The 11,911-nt window shown below is 28.0% G+C and overlaps 1 protein-coding gene across 2 annotated transcripts; it reads right to left on the bottom strand.

Annotated features, from left to right (window-relative positions):
- Positions 1 to 1,142: 1,142 nt before the first annotated feature.
- Positions 1,143 to 11,414, bottom strand: LOC127119322 (carbonic anhydrase 2). 2 transcript variants are annotated; one of them, XM_051049533.1, is made up of 9 exons: positions 11,060 to 11,414; positions 4,290 to 4,351; positions 3,999 to 4,139; positions 3,592 to 3,640; positions 3,175 to 3,291; positions 2,763 to 2,816; positions 2,323 to 2,408; positions 1,581 to 1,686; positions 1,143 to 1,475 (listed from the first exon to the last, which is right to left on the bottom strand). In XM_051049533.1, the coding sequence occupies exons 1-9, from the start codon at positions 11,114 to 11,116 to the stop codon at positions 1,311 to 1,313; spliced, it is 837 nt and encodes a 278-aa protein (XP_050905490.1). In that variant the 5' UTR covers positions 11,117 to 11,414; the 3' UTR covers positions 1,143 to 1,310. The 2 variants fall into 2 exon arrangements, with proteins under 2 accessions (XP_050905490.1, XP_050905492.1); XM_051049535.1 differs by lacking the exon at positions 11,060 to 11,414 and adding an exon at positions 4,594 to 4,770.
- Between the last annotated feature and the right edge of the window lie 497 nt (positions 11,415 to 11,911).

The following is an 11,911-nucleotide window of genomic DNA, read 5'->3' as shown; positions in this document are numbered from 1 at the left end:
GATCTATTCAACCCCCCCTTCTAGATCCGTGCCATAGTCTAACATCACCTCAATGTATTTGGAAGCATTGCATATGCCCACATTCCAGATGAAAGGAGAACAAAGTTCGATGATAAAAGTGAGAAGTATGTATTCGTCGGTTACGACTCAAGCTCCAAAGGGTACAAGCTCTATAATCGAAATAGTGGAAAGATCGTCATAAGCCATGACGTGGAGTACGGAGAAGAAGATTGTTGGGACTGGAGTGTTCAAGAAGACATGTACGATTTTCTTCCTTACTTTGAAGAAGAAGACGAAATGGAACAACCAATGATAGAGGAACATATTATACCATCGGCCTCACCGACACCAAGGTTGGATGAAACAAGCTCAAGTGAGAGGACACCACGACTCAGGAGTATTGAAGAGCTTTATGAGGTAACCGAAAACAGAAACGACATTAACCTATTTTGTCTTTTGGGTGATTGCAAGCCTTTAAACTCTCAAGAAGCAGTTGAAAACGTAAAGTGGAGAGACGCCATGGAAGAAGAAATCATATCAATCACGAAGAATGATACATGGGAACTTACTACACTTCCACGAGGACATAAAAAAATCGGAATAAGATGGGTGTACAAGGTGAAATTGAAGTATGTGATATCTATAGATCAAGCTGCCGACATTTTCACCAAGCCACTCAAATTGAAAACTTTCATGAAGCTAAGGAATATGCTTGGAGGCACAAATCAAGTTTAAGGGGGGTGTTGAAATATTAAACTTGATTTGGGCCTAATCTTATTATTTGATTTTTGGGCTTTGTTATTTGGGCTTAGTTTGTTTTGGATAATGTCTCTAGAAAAGTTTTGTAGTATTTGGAGTGTCTAGATATTTCATAGGATTGTAATATTTTTTAGAATACTCTTTGAATGTCTAGAGTTGAGAACTCTCTAGAATTATGTCTAGAGTTCTCCTTAAAGTACTATAAATAGAGATGTCATCATTCACTTTTATATCAAGCAAAAAAATACAAAGTTCTCTCTTCCATAAATAATTCTCACACACTTTCCATAAAGTTCTCTCTATCAAGTTTCTATTCAAGTCTCTAATATTCCCACACACTTTTCCTAAACAAAAAAAAGTTTATTTCCAAAAAAAAAAAAATGTTGATAGAAAACAAAAAATACTTGGTTTATTTTTGTTTGTTGATAAAACATTATTATTGCTGAATGCACGTTTCTTTATCGGTGGTTTACCAATTACAACCACAAAACATCTTCCAAAAGACTAATTCATGATATATACTGCAACTTTACTTTGTTGTTGGAGAGACCTTAAACGGTCACAGAGGGCAAAACGTTGAAATTCAAATCCCAGAGCTCAAAAGTGCCATTCACAAAATTGTAATGTGCTCCTTTCAAAGCAAGTGCTTTCTTCACAACAGCTTCTCTCACAAATGGATAAGTCAATAAGTTCCCAATTGATACATTCACAGCTTCCTGCATTTTATTTAGAAAGCAAAATATTACATTACAATTTTAAACAATCTACTTAATTTAATTCATTATTAAGTCATAGTAAAATAAATAAGTTAATCTGTTTACCTTTTCACAGTTTGTACACTGCTCTGAGAAGCTTAAGCTGCTTGTTTCTGTTTTAACCTTGGACTTTGCTGGATTACAGATTTGGACCCAATTTTCTATGAATTCACTGTAAAATGATGGAAGAAGGAAATTATTTATTTATTTATTTTTCACATGATTTTTGTGAGTCATTTTTCTTATGTTACCAAAGTTTATGTAAGAATATTATACATGCAAGTATGTATAGATCCAATGTCTAGTTAGTGAGTGAGGACTTTAAGGATTACATTTAAAAATCCTTGATAAGAGAATCATATGATACTTTCACGTGAATTAATTAAATAAATTGAATTACACACTTGTTTTTTTTTTCCATATATGATAATCAACTATTGGTTATTGATATTCTGGCCAAAAAAGGTTCCAATATGTAGTATATGTACTTGGTATATTCCCAAAGAATTACTACTATTTTCAAAAAGTTGCTGCTTTTGATTAACCAATGGAGATAGATCATTTTGTTTATTGCTTATTAACGAAGATTAATTATTATTATGCTGACATGTGATTGATAAGTAGTATACTTAACATTTCAACTATGTGATGAAAAGTTGATCTGTGAATCAACAATATACTTGGAAGTTATGAAAAGCTATCATAATATTTTTAATTAATTAAATTCTAATTCTAGTACTCGTAAAAATACTTTATGCTTTTTATTATAAAGATATTCCAAACAATACAATAATTAACCAAAACTTGCCTTGCGGTGGTCCCATCATCTGGGATAGACATGAGACCCTTTATACCTCCACAGCAGCTGTGTCCAATTACTACAATATTCTCCACCTGTAATGCATATCGTTTAGAATTCAAATACAAAAAAGTAAAATACTAGAAAAAGACATTTTTTTCATCAATACTAACATTTTTTTTTAAATGATACAAGTACGTAGAAAAAAAAATTATATTTGAACTTTATATAAAGATATATGCAAATTGAGAAGCGTGTGGACCCAAAAAATAATGTGAAATGGCTTCCACTACCGAACTTTCTACCGTTGAAACGTGACCAACCATATTAGTACAGTAGTATATAATATCGCATTATAATAAAGTATAAAAATAACAATAAAGGTATTTTTATAATAATATATATGAAGTGAAGAAAGAGAGGTATGAGTAACAACAAAATAGTAGTACCTTTAAATGTAGTACAGCATATTCAATGGCCGCCCCTGCTCCCGAATACTTGCTCTGCAAAAACAGAAAGGCCAGTCAGACTTTCCTGTCTCAATTCAAACATCAAATCACCAATTCAAAAAGAGAAAAAGTAAACATTTTGTTGTTATTTTAGAAAAATCAAAGGTAGTATACTTTTTTTTATTAACATTAATAGTCATAAAGAAAATTTTATAATAAAAATTTAATAAATACAAAAAATAAATAAAAATTTAATACATAAAAAAAAGTAAGAATGACAAAAAATTAAAATAATTATAACTACATTTATTTTTAATTAATATATAATATATATTTTTTAAATTTGAATACTTTTAAAATTAAAACAATGCATCCGAAATCATTGAGTATAAAGGTAGTAACAGAAGTGAACCTTGTCGTATGGTGGAACCATGTTGGCGATGTTTCTGACCACAAAGGCTTCACCTGGTTGGAAATCCAAAATATGGGAAGGGCAAACTCTTGAATCTGAGCAAGCAAACACCATAAACTGCATGTGCAATTTAATCATTAGTCATACAATAGTACTACTAATATCCATTTAAAAAAAACTTTATACTATAATGATGCTGATTTTAACTTTAAGTCAATGCTTTTTTTTTTCCTATACTATAATTAGTATTATAAATCAAATAATTTAAATTGCAATGATTATGAAACCTATATAATATAATTACTTTTAATCAGATAAGAAGCAAGAAAAATAACAACAATAAAACACATAGTTGGTGTGAAATGTATACTATATTTTAATATTAATAATAATTATAAAATAAAAAAAAAAACTAACCTTTGGGCTCTGGCCTTTGGCAAGTTCACCGTACAGATCAGGATTTTTCCTGAAATGAAGACGTACAACACCCACCAATATTTCAGTAAAATGTACTTTCCCTTATCATTTACAAAAAGAATTTTATTAATGTGAAATACTTAAAATTTAAGGTGGTAAATTATTTTATTAATTACTTAATTTATTCATTATCAATTAGCTTAACCACGCAAGAATGACACTCTATTTTGAGATTACGAGACAAAATAGGGTAGTTGTCTTTCACTTTCTCTATCAATTTTTTTTGTTCTTTTTCGATCCATCTTTTCTACACGAAAGTATATTTCAAGGAATTTTATCCAATTCGAATAGTTACGTTCTCAACAAGAATCTTCCTAACTATGAAAAAATGATCGTAAAAAACGTACTCGAATTTTTCTGTTTTGAATTGGACGAAGCCGGATCGGATCCTCTCATTCGGGTTAAACGGTTTCTCAGCGGTGGCCTTTAACTCCGCCGTGAGCTCCCTGATCTTAATGGCCGCGATGCTACTTAGCTCAGCTTTCTCCCTGAAAATTAAAAAATGAAACGGAAACCGTTACATTGCACGGAAAACAAGGCGTACGATGCGGTGCGTGTGGGGCCCGCATGACAGTAACAATAACCGAAATGAACCACCATTCAGAGAGAGAGAGAGATTGTGATTTTTTTTTTCTTACTCGAGAAGCTTGGTCAGCGATGCGATGGTTTCGTCGTACGACTCTGCAGCCATGTCTTCCTTCTGATTTTGTTCCAAAAACACAAACGAAACAAAACGGATTCAGTTAAAAAATCAACACGAAAACAAGGAAGCAATAATTTCGGATCATTCTCCAAATTCATGTGATGGATCAAGATTGATTAATAAAATATATGAATTTATGTATTTGTGACGTGAATTGTAGGTGATATTAAACTTGATATAGCATGATCTGTATCTGGTGGAGGAATTAGACAAGAATCGCATCTAGACAATAGACAAACCTTGTTGCTGTTGTTGTTGGTGTGTTTCCTGTGTGATACTGGTGAGATTTGTAAGAGAATAGGGAGGAAATTTTTGACGCGGTAGCTAGGAAGAGAAACCACAAAACTTGCGCATGGTGTGCCACTTAACACGGTTTGTAATATACTAATTATTTTTTGTTGTTAAGACCAATAAACTAGTATTCAATGTTTTGTCTTGACTCAAATATATTTAAAACATAATAATATTAAATCAATTGTTAGTTGATATTCAACTTATCTCCCACAATTGCTATTTATCGTTTAGTGGATCGAATACTGATATATTAAAAAAAATATATAATAATATTAAATTGAAATATATATATATATATATATATATATATATATATATATATATATATATATATATATATATATATATATATATATATATATATATATATATATATATATATATATATATATATATATATATATATATATATATATATATATATATATATATATATATATATATATATATATTTATGTTTTTGATTTGTACAATAATATCTTATAGATAAAATAAATCAACGTTTTAGAATGAAATATAAGAAAAACTAATATATTTTTATTTTTATTTTTATTTAATTTAAGATGGATTTTTTTTAAAAAAAATTAGTTAATATACACTATCAGTTAATCACAACCACTGATATATTTAAAATGTTTTCCTTTTATTTTAGACATTTAAAAAATAATACAAATGAATGATTGTGATGCATTGATAGTGTAAATTTTTTTAAACTTATAGTGCATAACAATTAATCTCTTAATTGTTCTAGAATGAAATATAAGGAAAAATAATATATTTTTATTTTTATTTTATTTAAGATGGAGTATTTTTTTTTTAAAATAATAATAATAATTTAAAATAATGACATAACATTAAAAGATTGGATAAAAGATTATATTTAATGAAATTCTAGAATATCAAAAATTTTAATATTATTTCATTTCTTTTAAAATATTAGTAAAAAATACAATTTGTAGTTTAGATATTTAAAAATTGATCCAAATCAAACTATTAGATTGAATTTGATTTTTTTAATCAATTCTCAAAAATCAAACTCAACTGCAAATAAATTAATCTTTGGATTAGATGATATTTGACTTTAAAATGGATCCAAATTATACTCCAAACACTTTTAAATAGAAAAACAATCGGATCAGTAATTGAACATTTTGTCTTTAAAAAAAATAAGTAATTGAAAAAGAATAAAAGCATAATTTCGAAGATTTGTTCTTATTCATAAATATATTTATTAATAATTTTTATGGCTTTCATATTATTTGCTCCGCAAAAAATGACAATAAGAATAACTTGTTCTCTATTGAATTTGAATCTGGACGTAAAACTCAATACTTCTGTGAAGAATAATTTCATCACCCTAAAACGTATTATCATAAAATTTACTCCTATAGGAGGACTAATAATTGATCACTATTTAAAAAATAAAATAATTAATCACTATTTCAATATAAAATAATTGATTAATTATAAATATTTTATGGATAAAAGGGTGAAGTAGTTGAATTAATATTTAATAGTTAATTAATAAATAATAGTTAAACTAAAAGAGTATAAACGACTCATATTAGTTTCAATCTTATTGACACTATTTATTTATATTTATATTTTAATATAAATAATTTATTAATATTCATAAATATAACATTTTAAAAAATTATAAATAATTATAAATAGATTAAAGTAATTTTATATTCTTCAACAGAGATTCAATTAGTCAGAGTTAGACTCCTTAGTTCGAAAAGTAATATTAAACTTCGTCCGTAAAACCATGGTGCCTCCGTCACCGGTCCGTCGAGCTACTTCGAAAAATAAAGGTAGAAAATATTCGAGTCCAGACAGTGAAGATTTTGTAGAAAGTGGAAACAACAATGAAGTAGAAAATAAAGAAGTAATCGAAATATTGGAAACCCTAGCTGAAGAAACATAGGAGGGAATGAAGGTGTGCAAACTCTAGGTGAATGTTCTCAGCGAAAACAGAAATCCGAAGAATGACATAGCTATTGAATATATGGCACCCAAGGTGGTGAATGCTGAAGTTGAGATTGAAATCGATGATGAAGATATTATGTCTGAAGTTCGATTCTGGGAAACTGCATTGATCATGTATGTCTTAAGGTATGCGTTGAGTATGAAAACAGTGAAAAACCACATGATGAAGACTTAGAATTTTATTACGTTTCCTGATATGTTCTATAATGATGAAGAGTACTTTCTTCTCAGATTCAAATCGCACACATAAAAGGATGTTATAATGATTAACAGATCGTACACCATTAGGGGCATGATGATGTTGCTGAGGGAATTGATACTTGATTTTAACCTAAAAAAGGATTTGCTGAGAACACTTCCTATTTGGGTTAAACTTCCCTAACTTTCTCTTCACCTCTGGGAAGCGAAAAGTATGAACAAATTTGGGAGTGCTATTGGATCACCTCTGGTTACATATGAATGTACGTCCAATAAAGTTAGTTGTTAAGAAAATAGATGTTATTTATAGGTCCTTCATTTGGACTGGCGGACATGAGATTAGCAAGAAAAGTATTGTAGCTTGGAAGAAGGTGTGCAGTTCAAAGAGACGGTGTGGGCTTAATATCATAGCATTGGATGTCTGGAATCAGATTACTGCTATGAAGTTGTTGTGGAATATATCTAGGAAATCTGACAACTTGTAGGTGAAAGGGATTCGCACATACTACATTAAGGTATGCAATGTGATGGAGGCTGATATCAACAATAATAGCTCTTGGATCATTAAAAGTGTCATGAAGCAGAGAGAGAGAGAGAATATTGGTTTTGTTCAACAGATTTAGGGCAAAATTCTTCAAAAGCCAAAGTTTAGTATGAAAGAAATGTATACTGAAGTAATTGATGGCAACACTAGAGTTATTGGAAAAGTCGGTTCATGTTTAATAGAGCAAGGCTCAGAGCTCTATTGACTCTTTGTCTAGTCTGCCGTGGAAAGCTTGCTACAAAAGATAGAATGTGCAGATTTGGTATGCTGGAAGATAACATTTCTTGTTTTTGTTTGCAGGAGGAGGAGTCTATAAACGATCTCTTCTTTGCCTGTAAAGAGTTGAATAGCATTTGGGGAGAAATTCTCAAATGGATGGAGATAGTGCATAAGTCTAGAGAGTAGAATGAGGAGCTCCCGTGGATAATTCGAAGCACCAAAGATAAAGGGTGGAAAGTTGCTATGATGAAGCTGGCTATTGCTGAAATCGTTTATGGGATATGGCAATACATAAATGATAAAAAATTTAATAGGAATGTAAATATTACCAACATAAATAAAAAAATTATAGAAGTTATTGTTTATATGGGATGGTGTAGTGATAAGCTTAAAGGTCATATAGTTAATATGATGATGTAATTGGGCTCTGTGCTTTTTGTCTTTCTTGTAGGTTGGATCCTAGTGATCGTCTTATTCTTATTGTCTTTTTGAGTTAATCATATTTGATTCTAAAAAAAATCCATCCACCAAAAAGATGTTAATGGATGGATTTGATGGATTTTATCCTTAAGAGTGTGTTTGGATGAAACATTTTAATGAGGAAAAGTAATTTTTTGAGGGAATTTAAAATGATTTGATCAAAATCTATTGTTTGGATAAAAAATATGAAGAATTGTTAAAATGAGACAAATTTATAAAATATTTGATTCAAGTTAAAATTAAGGAATTTCAAACAACCCCAAAAAATAAAGAATTTGAAATTACTCATTCACTTCATATAATGCGAATGCTAAATTGTCTATTATTATTTATTAAAATTTTGTAAGATGGTCCTCATATTTTATGAAAATTTAAAATTTATCCCTAAAATTTTCATAAAATTGCAAATAAATCTCTAATAAATTTTCAATTTTACAAACTCGTCCCTTCAAATTATCAATAGTTGCAAATTTTCCCTAATTTCATATTTAAAACTTGGCCCAAAATTTATAAAATTTATAAAAATGATCCTATAAATTTAACAATATATCATTTCATTACTCCGTTCAACCAAAAAAATTAAAAATAAATAATTTTCAATTGAATCATTTGAATTGCTTATAATTTTAAATTTCTAAGTCTTTTTAATTTTTTCATCCAAACACACTATAATGGATAGATTAAATTTGGTATTTTTAAGGAGGCTTTCATGAATTATCAATCGATTAATTATTTTGAACCATCCCTAAGTTCAGTCTATATTGCTTCAATCCATTTATTTTATCACCCCTAAATTTTACCACTAAAAAAATACTAATTAGAAGAAAAAAGTTGGAACCTTTAGGGTGGGGGCGGGTTAGGGCGGTGGGACTTAGTGGTATAGTGTGAACATAGTCACCCAAATAAAATTCATGGTGGTCCAAAATTGCAAACACAAACTGCATGATGGAAAATGGACAAATAGCTGGTATAAAATGATCAATTATGAGACTGAGGTCAAATATATTTTGGTTATTCAATAAAAAAGATATATTAGTTTTAAATCATTAATATTTGAATATATACTTATATAAAATGAGAGGAATTTTAACCACTAAATAATGAATTACATCCCAATTTTTTATATTAAAATGGTGAATTTTAACAGTAAATTATTTGACAAAAAAATTAGACTTGCCTAACTTCAATAATTTTTAAGATATCAGACAAAAATCATAGAACTACATAAAAAAAATAGAATGGAGAATATACTATACATTATTGCCTAGTTAATGGGAAGAAGGTGGGAAAATTTTATTTTAATAAATAGATGATTAGAGCACTAACAAAACAGTTTATTAAAAAAGTTGACTTATTGAGATTAACAAGTGGAAGAGATAGGAACACAAAGAAAGCGATAGAACAATGTATACCTATAATGGCAATGCATGTGCCTTTTTGACCTCTGCACTTTGAATTTGAATTTTTTTTTAAATGTGTAAAACCAATTAGGTACTAATTTGGTGAGCAAATATAACACATGTGCTGTATGAACAATTTCATTATCAACTTACAACTTAAAGAATTGCATCAAATTAATTATGATAAATCAATTGTCTATTTCTATTTTAATAATATCCAATGTTTTTCTAAGACGTAAAGATAATGTTTCTTTGTTTTATTACATTTGTCAATGGTTGTTTTTTATAAAGATAATGTTTGTCCATTATAAAATAATGATAAAAAGATTATTTTTCTCCTCTCTCTTAGGTGTGAGCCATGCATAATGTTGTAATGAGACTACTTTTTTTTATAGTCAATGCAATTAACTAGACTACTAGAGCTCTCTGGTTTCATCTAGAATGTTTTTATTAATAAATAGTTTAAGGTAATATAGTATAATAACTAACTCCAATTTTTTAATATAAAATTTATTATTTGAATGATATGTTTGAAAGGATTTAAAAAAAAAAAGGTTTTACTAAGCATTTCATCAAAATTAAATCTAAGCAATTTTAAATTTATTTTAAAAATTTCAATTTTCAATTTATTTCATACTCTTAAATATAATTTTAAATATCGCTGACTTAATTGATAATGATTTTGGATTATCAGGCTCTCTAACTTTTGTAAATAATTTTAATTTCTCTTATTTAACATGATTCCTTTACATTTTAAAATTAAATGATTTAATCGTATTTTGGACATGTATTTTCTTTTTAAGAATATGATGTTATTTTTATTAAATAAATTTTTTATTAATATAAATTGTACATCTACTTTCTTCACTTATTTTAACTTGTTATCTTTTTGAAATTAGATAAGAGTATTTTAAAAATAGGCTAAAGTTGTGTTTTTCTAGATTTTCTTCCTCAATAGGATCCTAGCCTAATCTCTCATTGTTATATATATAAATATATATATATATATATATATATATATATATATATATATATATATATATATATATATATATATATATATATATATATATATATATATATATATATATATATATTAAAAAATTCCAACTCAATTATACTTCTTTTTAATTTTGAATATTTATATATTTTTCAACTTTTGCAAATTGATTCCTATTCACTTTAAATATTTAATTATATACAAAGTTTGACTCAAACCTCTTTATTTTTATACCACTTTTCATTATATACGTTATTAGAAAGAGGTTGAAGCAAAGATACTTAAATTCGTTTTAGACAGATTTTAAATTTAATTAACTTTTTCAATTAATATTAAGACGAAGAACATATAAATACTCACTCAATAGTATTCTAAAATCGTTGAACACTCGGGTATCATATATAGACAAACACAAACACAGATATTTGCTTTTTTATTCAATAGAACAAGTAAATGAGTATTATATCCCTATATTAAATGTTTATTGTAATCCCTAATTAAACTAATATAAAGTTATATTAAGGAAACACGTTCTATAGTTATAAATAATCTAAATAATAAAAAATGAATAAATAACATACCGAGACAATTTTGCTGGTACAACACAGCAACATGCACTTTTTGAATGCCCCAGCCATCACTCTCTTTGCTCCTCTTCGCCCTGAGTTATACGTAAGAGTCTTTGAAATGAGAATGAACTTTGAAATGTTTGTGTTACATTTGGACTAAAAGGTAATGAAAATGAATTTGAAGAAAGCATGTATATGAAAAGGATAAAGAAAGCGAAATGTGAGTTAATAGCAGCTATGTGTTTGTAATTGACACTGCTTCCTTATCTCTATTCTCTCACTACCAATCTGAATGATGTTCTTAAATCTTAAGCCACAATTAAAGGTGAATGTTGCATAAACGTTATCTTAGTCAAGAATATTTGTGAATGTGATTTGAGGACAATGCCAATTTGTCTTGTAATGCATTTGATTGATGTTTGTATTTGCATTTTGAAAGCCAACCAATCTTATTACCATTTAGTGGATATTGTTATTCGAAGAAAGATAAGTCATGAAATAAAATAATTATAATTTTTTTGAAATTTTTTTAGTAAATTGATGTTAAAAGCAATTCATATTCAGAAACAGTGTTCTAATTCAGAAGCAGAAACTTCTGAGATTGTTGGTCCAAAAGTGTGTTTTAACTTCTAGATTTCTAGTTTAGTTTTGATAAGTTTAATCTAACTAGTGCAAATTAGCATTTTGTCTACGTGACATTTTTGTTTGTGTATATAAATCAAACATGTAACAAAATTTTATAATTGCAATAGACAAAGTTTCTCTAAAAAGTTAGTTAGATCTATTTTCTCTCTCTTCTCTCCATCTTCATCATCTTTATCTTCAATCTTGTGCACCAACAATTGATATCTAGAGCGCTGGTTC

The sequence above is a fragment of the Lathyrus oleraceus genome, chromosome 2, assembly GCF_024323335.1.
Source record: "Lathyrus oleraceus cultivar Zhongwan6 chromosome 2, CAAS_Psat_ZW6_1.0, whole genome shotgun sequence".
NCBI classification, from domain to species: domain Eukaryota; kingdom Viridiplantae; phylum Streptophyta; class Magnoliopsida; order Fabales; family Fabaceae; genus Lathyrus; species Lathyrus oleraceus.
Note: the sequence above shows the minus strand (reverse complement) of the source record. Positions and strands in the feature narration are given on the sequence as shown.

Excerpts from the sequence above, each read along its gene's own strand:
- LOC127119322 (XM_051049533.1), bottom strand. The coding sequence starts at position 11,116 with ATGGCTGGGGCATTCAAAAAGTGCATGTTGCTGTGTTGTACCAGCAAA. Across the intron at positions 2,409-2,762 it reads ATGCTGTACTACATTTAAAG|GTGGAGAATATTGTAGTAAT; the intron begins GTACTACTATTT and ends TATGCATTACAG. Across the intron at positions 1,476-1,580 it reads AGTGTACAAACTGTGAAAAG|GAAGCTGTGAATGTATCAAT; the intron begins GTAAACAGATTA and ends AATAAAATGCAG.